Raw genomic sequence first — 14,686 nt, 5'->3', positions numbered from 1 at the left:
ACTGTGAGGCCAGCTCAGCTCAGCACACCGAGCATTTTTATATACTGTGGGTCTACCATAATATATTTCTGAAGTAGAAACAAAATCAATCTGAATTGCTCTGGAGTGGAAGCATATCCCATTAATAGCTGTGCACCAAGATTAAAATGTATTAATGGATAAAAAATAGTCTGTGTCTGTAAGAAGTCAATTACTGCTTTCTTGAAAGTGACCAAATAAAATATCCAATACTAATAAAGAATAGACTTTCTGAAAATGCCTTTAAAGTCAGCTGGGATCACTTCATCACAAATCAAAACATGTCTGGGATGGTGCAACCATTCCCTGATTAACTTCCTTAGTAGAAGGAACAACAAGTTGTGCTCTCAATTTATTGAGAAGTCGACCACAGCTTCCCACAGGAAATAAGTAGTGCCTGATAAGATGATGATCATACACTTCAATATCAGATCCACTGGGTTTGCTAATTACTTTCAAACCACTTAGTCAAGTCACCCATTAAGAGGAAATGATTCAATTGCAGACCCACTGAACTGAGAAACTAAGTGACCAAAACACCTTGTAGAGCTTGAATTATCCACCTGTATAAGAGGGCTCACAATATGTCAAACCAAGGAGTTAATTTCAGTTCTGAGAAGCAACTATGGCTGCATTTAATTAGACAGCTTGGCAGGATTTTTAATATGGTACAACACCAATTATTGGAATATTTCAGAATCATTTCAAAAGCCTTTGAAAAGCTTCAGGAAAATGAGAGCTTTGTATCAATCATCAGAACTGATTCATCACTTTTAGAAAGTTGCATTCTAAGTCTCTTAACTCTGCAGATGAGATTTTAAAACCTGCCGGCAACCATCCAACATTTTAAAGATAACGATTCATCTTTTCACTTCTGATCAGATATACCTGCTTCAGATTTGCCATCCAGGTGTACCTATGGGGCAGCTGCTTCAAGGTCTAACCAAAACACAGCAAAAGGCTCAAAAAGGTCACTGCAACCCCTGATATTTACTGTAGTTCCTAAGTCAGAGGTTGGCAAAGGGACTCACTCACAGGGAAGCTAAACAATTTCACATTAATGTGCAATTAATCTAGTTAATCATAGCACTAATTACCCAATGATACCTCGAGTTAAAATGGGTGCCTGTCAGAAGACTCTTTGGGGGCTTCTAAGTCTTTGTCTGCCACACATTCTAACCTTCTGACTGTTCTGTTGTTGCCTGGCTTGGGCTCCCACTTTGGAACATGTCATAATGATAGATAGCATTCTTTGAAATAAGGAAAATACTTCTCAGAGGGAAACCACTATATTTGAGCAAAATTAGTGTCCTTTAGAACATATAACATACAAAAGCAATGCCTGTGACATGCCTAGGACTTATACTGGATATTGGAATTATTAACTTCAAAGAGTTTCACCACTTCTATTTATCCGCAAGAATTTTACCAGCACAAAAGTGTTAACATAGCCTTTTCTTCCATGAAAAGAATTAATGTGGCATAATACCAGGTTACATGCAGTCCCAGCTTGGCTGAGAAATTGAAAAGAAAGAGCAAGGCACAATCCTATACCACTTGACACAACAGCACTCACGGCATTCTCCCACTTCCTCCTTTACTTGTCTGTTGAACAAAACGATGAAAGGAGGCTCAAAGAGAATTCAAGTACATTGGCATACTGGGGAGACAAGCCCATATCATCATCACAGATATAGCAGCTACAGAGACACTTATTCCCTATTGCTTCTCACAGCATGGCGCAAGTCTGGATGATGCTAACTACAGATCATGGCTAAGCACAGGAGCCCATACCCTCCAAAGCTATGACCTATACTGGTATTTAACTGGAAGAGAGATATGGTTGGCATGTAAAACACCAGGAAGAATGATAAACAATGACCACTGTACATCTAGTCCCCATGATAGTAAATTCTCTTAGATTATGATACCTAAAATTCTCCAGGCTCTATTGCACAGTCTTTACAACAAGCTCATTTGGCTTACAGCAAAATCACCTCTAATCAGAATTAGCATCATTTATATACATTATTTTCTTTATATTATTCTAGGGGAAACATCCGTGGTTACTATTCACCGAAGTACAAAGCCCAGAAACTCAGAGATGTGCACACCACATACGAAGTCCCTGCAAAAGGCTTCTTGGTTTAATATCCAAAACTGAATTTTGTCACCAACAGAAAAATGGTCTTGATTTACTACCTTGGAAAGTGGAGGCAATACCAAAAAAAAGGCATAAAAGTAGTTAGCAGGGCCTGAGAGCTATCCCTGGAGAGTTGTACTTGCTTGCACCATGAACACTGGTACAGATCAGAAGTAGGTTTGCTGTTGTGAGTCCAAATCTGGGCATGAAGCCCTAACTCCCGTGTGGTAGCAGCAACAGCACCAAGGCCACCTTTCCAGAACAATTTCTTTCCCCCTCATCTCCCTGCCCTAAGCACTGACTAAAATTGGCCCCACAGTCACCTTCCATTTAAATCAATGTCACCAAGGTGTTGAGCACCTGTGAAGATTTAGGCTGAAATGTTATCAAATCGGATATCAAGTGAAGGTTGAGGCATGTGAAATGGGTGCTACTGTCTGCAGAAGGCAGCATGAAAGCAGGGGGAACTGCACCAGTCTTTCCCTTCAAATTCTTGTTATTCCTGTGCTGTTTCTGGGGGGAAGATGTGGCCTATCGCAGCTTTATCATGCTGAGAGGCTTTGCAGGTTGAACTTGGAGTGGGAGTTAGCGAGGGAGCTAATACAGCTTTGCTACTTCCACAGACATGAATCAGGGAGAATTGGCACTGCGTCTACCTGTCTATCAAACGCTCAAAATCCTCCTGACAAATGTCCACCCCCTCCTCTCCCTGAAGTAAGACCTGTGACAAGCCCCAGGAAACCCTCATTGCCTCCAGCACTTGATCCCTATTCAAAATGAGTATACCTTGAGCAATTCTCCCCTTTCCACAGGGAAAATTTCTTTCAGCAGGAAGAAATGGCAGTGACGCAGTGCATATAATCATGCTCTTCCCAAAACACTGCTGGCATTCCCAGGCCACTGGAGCCAGGGCTAGCCAGGAGCAGTCCCAGCAGCACAGATGGACCAGCTTTACCACAGCAGGTTTCTCCCACTACCTGCCTCCAAATATGCCTCCAGCCCCAACCCTGTCAGATGTGGGACATCTGCAAATGTGACGCCCACCCTCTTGGCTAGAGGCTGGCAATAGACTAGCAATTTCCAAAGCTGCAAGCAGGAGTCTTTTACTGATCGCACTAAAGAGGAAAGCTATCAAGCTGGGAGCTGATACAGACTCACATCCTGTGTGGATTGGGCAAAGAGGGGGGTGCATAATGATTTACAGATTGTCGTACTGGAAAAGTACAAAGGCTGTTTGAAAGCAGGCTGTTTGCTGTGTGAATCATACACAACCCACTTGTCCCACCACTGAGATCAGTAGCAGGGTGTCAAACCTGTGACCCTCAGCTTTGAGCTGAAGAAATCATCCAAGTTATCCTGGACCAAGCCCTGGATGAGGACTTCACACATGTTTTTTCTGAGTGTTACAGATTTCTAGGAGGCAGAAGTAGACATCTGATAACGAGGGACCCAATTTTCTTTGTGATTTGAGATGTGTGTTTGTGGTGCATAGAAAAAAAATACATCTTCCACACATTTGTCCACTCTGTAAAGCACAGTACTGAAGGGCTACACCTGGGATTTTGGAAGTTAGAGACAGGGTTTCTCCTGGACAACAAAGTGATGTTACAAAAACTCCCTGGTAACTGATTTAAGAGGCAGGGAGTGGAAAAGCTGTCAGCAGACATCCTTTAACTAGGTACATTCAAGGCTGTAGTCAGTAATAAAGAATAACAAATTGCATTTAAACCACAGCTAGAAGAAGTGAAATTTCAGCAGGTGATTTCCACATTTCTTTCAACAATGGGCCATTTGATAAGAAAGCCTACCGTGCTGGAAGTGCATCTCTCCTTGGCAGGTAGTCCAAAAAATAGTCATTCAGTGGTTTCACTAAATAACAACTCAGCACTCTTTCAAAACTCCTCTGACTTTGTTGATATATCACTGTGTTGCACAACTCATTTCCATCAACCTACTATGAAACAGTCAAGGAATGTTCTGTGTTTATGCTATTGTATTTCACTATTTGTTTTTTCAATCATGTAAGAAAGAGGTTGAAATCATACTCTCAACAATATTGCAGACACTACTGATTCTTAACAAGAAGCTTTTTGACACACATTGTTGAATGCATGGACTTATAACAGTCTTATTCCTAATTTACACTGGTTTGAGAAGAAAACAAGGCCATGAGGTTACAACCTGAAAACTGTAATTAAATGATCAGTCTGCTTAACCTCTTTAGGAGTGAAATCAGTTTAGGAAAGATACACATGACTGGATCTAGATTTGTCTCTGTACTGAATAGCTTAGATCAATATTACATTCTTTATAGAGACATTTGATCTGAAAAGAAAGCATTTCATCTAATAGAATAAAAAATGAATGGCAAATACTGTTAGACTGTATTCAGTAATGAGCTATTACTTACAATAGCTTGGAAGCTTCTAACTTCCAGGATGTCAAATCACAGTGTACATTTATACAATGATATATATATATATATATAAAAATGTTTGAACTTTCTCTGCAAAAATAATTTAAAAATAATTATGTTATTAAGATACCTCACCAGTTACAGTCGAGGAGGTGTTAATTAGTCAACCTCTTACTCAGACACCTCAGTAAGTATATCAGGAATGAACATGGAGAAAAAAAAGAAAGAAAGAAAAAAAAGAAAAAGAAAAGGACAAAAAAAGCTACATCTCACAGACCAGAAGTAAGAGTTGCTAAAAATCTCCTGAGAGCTGGCAAATGATATTCAAACACCTAACAAAAGACTTCTCAAACAGATATATGAAACACAAGAGCAGAACCCAGACACAGGCTCCCTATTCAGTGTGGATGGGGTACAGATTAAAGGTAATTCAGAAGCAGATCCAACAGGACAAGGACTTTGCCTCCATTTCCTGCATGAGTCATCAGACAGCAGTGGCAAAGGCAGCTTTCTGGGAATGAAAGTTTGGACAGAGGGATGAACACAGTCAAAAGAGATGAAAAACCCAAAGAAGTCAATGAACTCATGGTGTGGGTGCGAGTGAAACAAGGAACCAGGACTGGATTTTCTCTACTGGAGAGTAATGAAAGAATGGCACATGTAATCACAGGTCCAGAGGCCAGGACTAAAGGATATTAATGAAGATGGAACATAGATAAACCAAAGATAGAGCTAGCTAACCTCATTTTTTAAAATAAAATGACCTATTTTCTGTACAAGGGACATGCAGCAGATCTAAGCTCTCTGAAGGTCAATAAAGTATTTCTGTTGGTGCCACACCAGCAATTACTAAACTTTGTGGATGACAAAGAATTAAGGTAGGGTCACTAAAAGCCCCACAACATTTTTTTTCTCATCCAATACATAATGCCCTTGAATAATAAAACTTGGGGAAATGATGAGGTTGCAAGGCACTTTCAGCAAAGTGGCAGATCAAACTACCATACAGGAAGAACTCGATTCAATAGAGCAAGGTGCAATTTCATAAAGATAATTAGGCTAATAAACGGTTTCCTTTATAACACAGGAGCATTTGCTAGAAAACTGCAAGAAGAAGAAAACCTGGGTATAGCACTGAATTACAGGATGTCTGCATTACCAGAGTCATGTGCACAAGGGAAAAAGATGTTATTTTATAATTTAGCAAAGTACTCTCAGCAAAGAGAAGAAAGTATGAGTGCTGTTGTACAAAGGGTTGGAATACTATAAGCACTGGCCAAGAAAAATTAATTCAAAGTGGAACAGATCCAAAGGAGGGTCAATATGACAGCCAGAAGTACAAAATTGCTAAGTTACTGTAAATGCATAGTGATGTTGGCATAATTATTTCAGCAAATGAAGATGCAGGTAAGATTTTTGTCTATAAATTCATGTGGTGAACATCCAGAAGAGGGAAGATTTACTGAAGGTAAGGGAGGATGTTTGATCATGAACAGATGGATGTAAAATGAACAAAAGTACCTTCAGGTTGGAAATTAAAAATGCAGTTCTAAACCTCAGAGCAAAGGTGTTCTGAAACAAGCCTCCTGACAGGATTAGCAAGCAGCAAAAAATCAAACTAATTAATCAGGTTTTGGAAGGGATTATATAGCATGCTTCCTGGATAGAGCAGGAATCCTGACTCATAAACTGGTCACTAATTCCTTAAAGGACAGTACTATAATTTTTTACACAACTCCTGTGCTAGAAAATCATGAGGTAATTGTAGTAATATATACATTAGCTAATTTCCCTTACTTATGTAAATTGGTCCTTGAATACTCTTGTATAACATAATGGTAATTTATGGTCACACTTTGTTTTAAGAATTAGGAGCGTGCCAGAGTCTCCTTCATCAACTTTTTGCTGCAGGCATGATTCTCTTCTCAGTCTCACTGTTTCACACCTATGTAACTCAATTTTCTTAAGTGAAGTTAACTCTTGATTTGTACAAGTAAAAATTAGACCCAACATTTATTTTGTAGCTAGGACAGCTTTGTTTTACTATTTAACAAGACAACCCTAAATATTAATAATATAATCGTGAGTCTGTGTTTAGATGCTCTTGTTCCACTGGGCATTTCAGAAGCAATCAGTAAAAACTATTTAGTGGTGTGACAGTTTTATAATCTAAACAGATGTGATTAAAAAAAAAAAAAAGACAAATGAGAAACTGAGGCTGAGAAAAAAGATGTTCTCTCCAAGGTCATGCACCAGATCAGTGGCAGAAAAAAAAAAAAAAAAAAAAAAAAAAGTATTTATTACTAAGTGCTCTAAGTCTATGTATATCCTCTGAAACCAGTGCAAAGAAAAGCTGGCACAGGTCAAAAAGGAACTCTGGAAAGAATGCTTATTGCTATATATTACACCTATAAATGAACACATATTCATGATTTCTGTTTGGATTTTGCTTCCAATGACAGTGGAATTCTCTGGGACAAAAACCTGTATGAATAGCATACTTAAAATAATTGCAATAATTTGCAGTTACACCTTGATTCTTACATTACACCTTCCTCTCCAATTGTGCCTAAAAAGACATTTTGTTGAAAGCCTACAAATTAACTTGATCCTTCACTAGCAGGAATTCACATATAGAATAGTGAGAGGCTGTGCCAGTCCTTACAGTTCTTTGGAGAAGGGATGTCCCCTTCTCCAAAGCTGCCCAGTGCCTCATCTGTAATGGCAATGCAGATTTCTGCAGAGCATGGAAGGGATTTGGAAAGCCCAAAGGAAATCCAGGTCCCTTTCTGCTGGAGAACTGTTCTGCAGCAGTATCCTCTATCCTATATTATCCACACTAGGGAAACAAGAACCGTGTCTCCATCATGGGAACGAGACCCACCACCGCGTGCAGCAGGCACCAACAGTAGATTACTCCCAGCCTTGTCACCAAGTAGTGTGAAACCTCTGTGCTGCCAGAGCACAGAGCTTTTTCAAAGCTTTTCGCTGCCTGTGGCAGATGAAAATTGCTGCCTTTCCTTTCTACCCTCACAGAACATGCATATTCGGCAATTGCAGTACACAACCATCTGTGTTGCAAGTGGGATTGTGTCCTGCTTACTACTTGAATATCGGACAAGCCTACATTTGCTTAAACAGGAGTAGCAAAGCTGCCACTGCAGAAACGGAAATATTAGCATCAACTTCCAGACAATGGACATTACTGGAAAAAAAAAAAAAAAAGAGAGAGAGAGAGAGATGGTCCTTGATGGAGGATAAATTTGAGAGGACTGTAATATACATGTATCACATGCCTCTCTAGTTCACAGCGCACATGTATGAATAACCATAATGCAATACACATGGCAAAATATTTGATGGTGAGCTAAACTGAGAAATCATCTGACAAATTTATATCACATGCTTACCTAATTCACCACTCTGCTGAGCCCATTACTTTCTGCACACTCATTAATCTAACTCTTGGATTATAATTAATACCATGTGCTTATGCAGTCCATCACTCTTCACTGATCCTATCAAATGCTGCCTACTTATTAATCTACTACCTGGACAATAACTAACATGGTGAGTGCTCACCGAATGTGGATTTTTTGCTCAAAATGGCAAGCACGATATATGAACCCTTGAGTCTATGTTCAAGTTTTTGACTTAGTGTAAACTCAAAACCTTGTGTAAATGCAAATCTACATGCAACCAGAGACATACACAATACATATGTTATATGAAATAAACATATTATTAGTGATTTCCAGTCTTAGCAAATGCATAAATAGTTGGAAGAGTTAAAACAGACTGCAGGTTATGTACAAAATTAGAAATTGATTTTTTTAAAATGCACTACATTCTTCCACTGAAGGTACTCTAATGTTTATTGATTAATATCTATCTTTTAAAAAATAGCTCCCTTTGATAAACCTTACTGCTTTTAAACAGTTGTCATGTTGAGATTTTTCTTGACAATGAGGGTTGACAGCTAAGGTTGCATCTTTTCTGTTAAAAAGAAATCAATATTCCGTAACCACTATTTATCTCAACCAGAAATTCCCAACTTCAAACTCTCTGGAGTACCTTTCAGATTTAGTGTCAGCTTTCTTTTCCAAATAACTTTTCCATTTACATTCATATTAAATATAGGTATACGTGTTTTTTTCCAGTAATGTCCTTTAAAAAAATGTAGACTGATGGTTTATCCATTTAGTGTTCATATTATCCATAGAATACTTGAAGGAAGATAAAATTTTACTAGAACTCTTATGACTTTTTAAGGTAAAACAGCAATGCACAAGTTCCTAAAATGCAAGGGCTTGTCTACTGGAAACACTTGTGGTTCTCCTGTACATGTTTTCTAAGTGAATCCATATGTGGTGTGTTTTTCTGCCATCATAAAACCACCCAATTTCACTAGGGGGCTCTAGCAGAGTGTCAAAAGGGGTTGGAAATCTGACTTGGATAAGGCTTTTTCTGCCATTCATATTAATTCATTTTAATTTCTACAACAGCAGAACAAAAGAGTGCAGCAATACTTCGGTACGATTCCAGAAGAGCTGAATAACCAGATGTATGAGCCCCTACACTTGACCACAGTGTGTGACTTGGGTGAATTGTTTACTCCTAGTTCCTTTTACAGAGCTGTGAGCTTGGGTTACAGGCACTGCTTTTCTGTCCTCTGCAGGCAGATGCCAGAGTACCTACCCTCCTTAACACCACAGCACCTGGTGCTGGAGAGGGTCGGTGAGTGAGTGCTCAGCTGAGTTTGAAATTACCCATTTAGTAGCAGAGACAACTTCTATATAAGGCTGGTGCTGGGCGAGAGGCAGGCAGAAATGACCTCATGCAAGCTTGCCTGTCCCAAAGGAACATTGCCAATTACTGTCTTGATTATCAGAGTTATAGAATTGGCAGTCCTTGATTTTCTGCCTCGGGAAACACTGGAATTAAAATTGTTCAGCAGAACTTTGGCACTGGTCTTTGGTTAGTTATTTCAACCTCTAAACTCTTTAGCCTTAAAAGTTCAAGTAAGTTCATGTTCAAAGGATCTCTTAAAAATACACAGCTAAAAGTTAAAAGAATAGCTGGAGATTCCAATTTCCAAGGATTATTTCCTGTTTACTTTTCATACCATCTAGCTGAACTCTCACATTTCATCTTGGATGCAGAACTCAGCTGCCTGCAGAGGACATACTTTGTTCCCTTACAGTCGTACACCGAAATGCAAGATGGACTCCTGGCTCAATTTGCTAAAAAGGTAGAGCAACAAACGCGAGGTAAAGAAAGCAGCCCTGGGAGAGGGACACCAAAGGGAGCACAAGGAACTTCTTTGTTCAAGAGCGTAGGAATCAAAACACTGAAACTGCTCTGGTATTTTGGGTACTATCCAAAACAACAGAGTCGCTAGTGAGAAAATGAAAACTGATATATTTCAGTTGGACAGTTTGTACTTTTTATGCTACATTCATGGACAACAATCAAAAGGCAAGATTCTGGAGTCGTTACCCAGCCTAGCTTCTCACTAAAGCAGGGGTTTTACGCTGCTTATGAAATAAGGAACGTTTTTGTTGGTGCTTTTAAAGACAGACAGACTACATTCAGCCATGGGCTAGAGGAAGGAAGACAGGAAAAAAATAATAATAAGGACGTTTATTAAGCCATTGACCTTTCTAAAAGGGCCGTAAGGCCTTGAGAAATGTCCAGAAGAGAAGTTCTCCCAAATGCACTTTTATCAATAGTAGGTTTTTCCATATGCTGCTCTGCTTGCACCTTTCCTGCACCCACTGGCATATTCTTTCTCCAACTACTGCGTAGAAACTGTTTAAGACTGACCAGAACTATGGGGGCATAGTTCTACTGGAAAATGAAAGATGATAAACCAGTATGCAGTATTAGGGAAGGGCATTTCTGTTGGTTCACTAAAAAAAAAAAAAAAAGCCTCTAGAGAGCAAGAGTACACATGATTTGAAATAAAGATTTGAATCAAAGAAGTTTTACACAAATGTCACTGTTAATAAAAATGAAGATTATCTATACATGAATTGAGTTTAAACAACATGTTTTTCTAAGTTTTCACTGAACCATATGATGGCTTTCAGGGACTGTAGGAAGAACACACTAATATGGCAAATATTATAAATCCCCAGAATAACTCTTATCCCATTTATGTTTTGATTCTGTCATCGCTATGCATCTACGCTTATCCTAAGGCAGTAATGAAATACAAGACTTCTTTCAAGTAGGGATGAGTTCACGCTGTACTTTGAAAGCCATAGTTAACTAAACGGAGCAGGACTGTTATCAGTGGAATAAATGTTATGCCATTATGAGTCCAACTACACATAGCCATAACTCTTCTGCAGCTCATCTTCTATTAAAGCTAGTAAGAGGGACCATGGCACATGGAAAACCAACAAAATTGGCAAAAGTGAGGCATTCTTATTTGGATACAGTAAAGTCAACATGGTCATAAAGTAGTGAAGACTCCATTGACAAAGGATGCATTTTCAAAACCGAGTCACACATGAGCCTAAAGGTAAATTTTTCATCCTGTTCAAGTGATTCTGGAATCCTGATTTCTAAAACTCTGAAGGCTGTGTAAGCACAAAGATGTGGGAGGTGTGACCCTTCTATTCCAGCCTAATACTAATTATTCTGAAATAACAATGCTTCTTCAATGTATTTGTTACTAATTTTACACGTCTCTTAGTAAAAAGCTAGCAAAAATCATGGAAAACAAAACAAAACAAAACAAAACAAAAAAACATATTTTTAAATTGCTGCTGCTCTTTGGCATTAAGCTAGTATGTCAAGGTTAAAAGTTACAGGGAAAATCATGAGTAAATTATCCTATATTTTCAGAGTCCTTGACTGCCACATCTGACCTGGGAAATTTTTTCCCAGTATTTCTGAACACTGTTTTCTCATAGAATGTCATTTTGGCTATTGTCTGTTTTTAAGAAGATACAAAAGTAAGACAAATGAGGCTGGGGAAGGAAAAGCAATATCTGCACATACTTTCCAGGTAATATATATGTTATTGCTATCTACTAGGGCCAGAGGTTTATCTGGTCATAGCTGAAAAGCTACAGAAGAAATCAGAAATATAATCTTTTACCATAGTGTTGTTGTTTTGAATTCACCAAGTAAATGAATACAGAATGCACACATCAGGAAGATGTGACTGAAATTGATGTACGGAGGGGAAATAAATGAGCAACATCTCTGGCAGGCCACCCAACTGTGGGGGGATATCCGTGAAGGAGGAGCAAGGTGTTTAAATGACAGTGGACACAGGTGACAACGAGCAGAGACAGGCGGCCAGAGGAGAGGCAGGCAGAAGCAGGGTTGTGATGTTGTGCAGCACAGCTCTTTCCTCCTGTTGGCAAGCTTGCCAGCCGAGGAGCAAGCTGTCCTGTCTGTGCATGGCACTCGGAATGAAAAACCTCCTTTGTCTCCTCTGCGGCTTGGGCCCGACTCTTTTTTTGTCACGAGGGACATGGTGTTAAATTATACATAAGTATCAAGTAGGAGCTTCCTTCTGAAATGAAAAACTAATCATCCAGTAACATAATTTAGTGGATATTTATAATCAAAACAAAAAACTAAATATCAGCATTTGTGCAATTCATACTGTGCTTTCTGTAAGAGTTCATCTTTATTCAGACAGAATAACACAGGCTTAACAAAATGTTCTGGTTCCTGGGGCAAGGGGAATGTAATATTTATCTGCACTGGTTTCCAATGGGACATAATGCACCTCAATCAATCATCACATAAAATACTGTGAAGTAAAATGGTAGCAATTTAGATAATAATATGGCAAACTAAGTTATGAGAAGAAACAAAAAGCCAACCAAATTAAAAATTTCCCAGTTTCATCAATTCATTGGGTCTTACATTCTGACAACTTTGTCATAATCTTTTCTTCATACTTTTTTAAGCTATGGAGCTGTCTATAGTTAGGCATGAAACTAAAGTAAACTTGCAATAGACACACTGTCTTCATTTCCTTTCAAAAGATAGTCTGTTGTGTAGTAATTCTCTGAGATTTTTTCAGACATTTCTAATAAAGAATTCAGATCTGAATGAAATCTCAGGAATAGTAGTTCTGCCTTTCTGCTTTTATACTTCTCCAGTACTAACGCCCTCGTGTCCATTTATTTAAGAGCATAATCTTGGGAAACAAAATGGAAAAAAAGTTTCAGTGAAAAGACTGGAATAGCTACAGACAATACATGGAGGTAACCCATAATGTCAATGACACCAAAACTGAAGAATTAAACTTCTTATCCACTCTCCCTCTGCTTTTCCAAATAAAAGCACATATCCTTTCACTGATACAACTCTCTGACTGGCAATTAACACAAATTTAACTTGGCACATTGAGGATGCCACTCAATATAAAAACTGTTTTTCTCTTCACAGCCCTTTAGGAAGGGGTAAATACATCCAATTACCACGTCTTTTGATGTGGTAATTTTACTCACTGCTTCTAGTACAGAACATAAATGCTTTGCTGAACATGGTCAAACAATATTCAAACATATTTAAACAAAAACTGGAATCGGTAAAGTGCTTAGGTTCTTCCCGTTAGAAAGGGAATATTTCTGCAAGGATCAGAGATCCTTTGGCTTCCACAGGTCTGATGACACATTATATTCACACTTCTAAGATTTCTTGTGGTCTGCAATTAAATCCAAATATTAGAAGACAGAATTGATTGTTTGATACATCTTTGTCTCCCTGCAAGGAGCACAGCAGTAGCTTTACTCCACTGAGATGGAAACTTCCACCAGGGTCTGCAGAGAGGTGCAGCACCACAGCTGCGGTTATTGGGCTTCCTGGAGACGGTCAGTCACACACTATGTCATTGCCTGATTAGAGAAAACTGAAAAAAAATCAGACGGATGTGGAAGAGGAGTACAAAGTCGGATGAGAATTGTGAGCTACTGAACAGATATATGTAGGGTAATTATACTTTTGTATAGCTAACTCCCAACAGAAAATAATAGATGTTAATCTATTATGAGGTCAAAATATTCGAACACAAATGAACATAACAAACATCCTAACTAACACTTAATGAGCAATCCTAAACAGTACACCTTCATTTTAGTTTTACCAACCTCACATAAATCAATGTATCAGTGCTTAGGTGGAATGTACATTTGAATTTTGATTAATGGCACTGTTGAGTGGATCCATGCCTGAGAAACTAATCAGATGTAGGAAACAAAATTAAAACAATCTGTAGGCAGAGTTCAGTATGTTCTTTCCTTCTAGTATATCACTAATATTAGGGAAAGTGCATCAAAACTCTTCTCTGAGGTAAACAAAAAATCACCTACACTTTTTCTAAAAATGGTGCTAAGAATTTAATGATGCTTTTAGTAGTAGTTATAAATTGATGAAAGATGAAAATTTACTCAGAAAAAAAGAAAAAAGAAAAAAGAAAAAAAGAGTTGACTGGTCAAATCATAAAGCAGATTCAGATTTGGCAGAGATTCTGTAAGACAGCTGTGCTTCACCCTTTTCCAGTACTTGAAATGCATTACTGAGACATTGAGGATCCTTTAAAGTATATACAACTACAAAGGACTTTTTTGATGGATAAGCATATAAGGGAGGGCTAACATGTGTTGATCCTGACAATTCAAAGTATGCAGGAATGTAGCTGCCTTGCAGTCCTTGAAGCAAAACTTCAGAAACTATACTTTCGAGATAGTTATTTTCTTATAATCAATGCAATTAGATAATATATCACCCATTCCCCCCTTTTCACTAAATCAAATCATGTTCCTTAATGAAACAGAATCTTTACAGCAGCAGGCTCTTGTCAAAGGGAGCAGCTGGCTGCTCTTACATGACCTAGGACTTTAATGTGGCTGACAAGCAGAGTGAGGCTACGGTGTAAGCACTTTTATCTGGATATTAGCACATATCCACTTACTGTTGGTTGCATAACATACGGCGGATGAGGCATCCATGAAGTACTCTGGACCTGCATATCAAATATTTTAATTAGCACAGAAAAGTTTAAAACAGAACTCCAATGACTGACATGAAAATGTTATTTATATTGCAACTACAGAGCTCATTTTGGTAAAAGACTT

General features: G+C 38.4%; 1 protein-coding gene across 14 annotated transcripts in view; it reads right to left on the bottom strand.

Moving 5' to 3' along the window:
• Window positions 1-14,686, bottom strand: part of RBMS3 (RNA binding motif single stranded interacting protein 3) — a 708,203-nt gene that overhangs the window by 56,358 nt on the left and 637,159 nt on the right. For all 14 annotated transcript variants that reach the window (XM_035316418.1, XM_035316417.1, XM_035316419.1 and 11 more), the window contains one exon: window positions 14,524-14,574. In XM_035316418.1, the coding sequence (XP_035172309.1) occupies window positions 14,524-14,574 (51 nt within the window). The remainder of the gene's footprint in view (window positions 1-14,523; window positions 14,575-14,686) is intronic.

The sequence above is a fragment of the Oxyura jamaicensis genome, chromosome 2, assembly GCF_011077185.1.
Source record: "Oxyura jamaicensis isolate SHBP4307 breed ruddy duck chromosome 2, BPBGC_Ojam_1.0, whole genome shotgun sequence".
Classification (NCBI taxonomy): domain Eukaryota; kingdom Metazoa; phylum Chordata; class Aves; order Anseriformes; family Anatidae; genus Oxyura; species Oxyura jamaicensis.
Note: the sequence above shows the minus strand (reverse complement) of the source record. Positions and strands in the feature narration are given on the sequence as shown.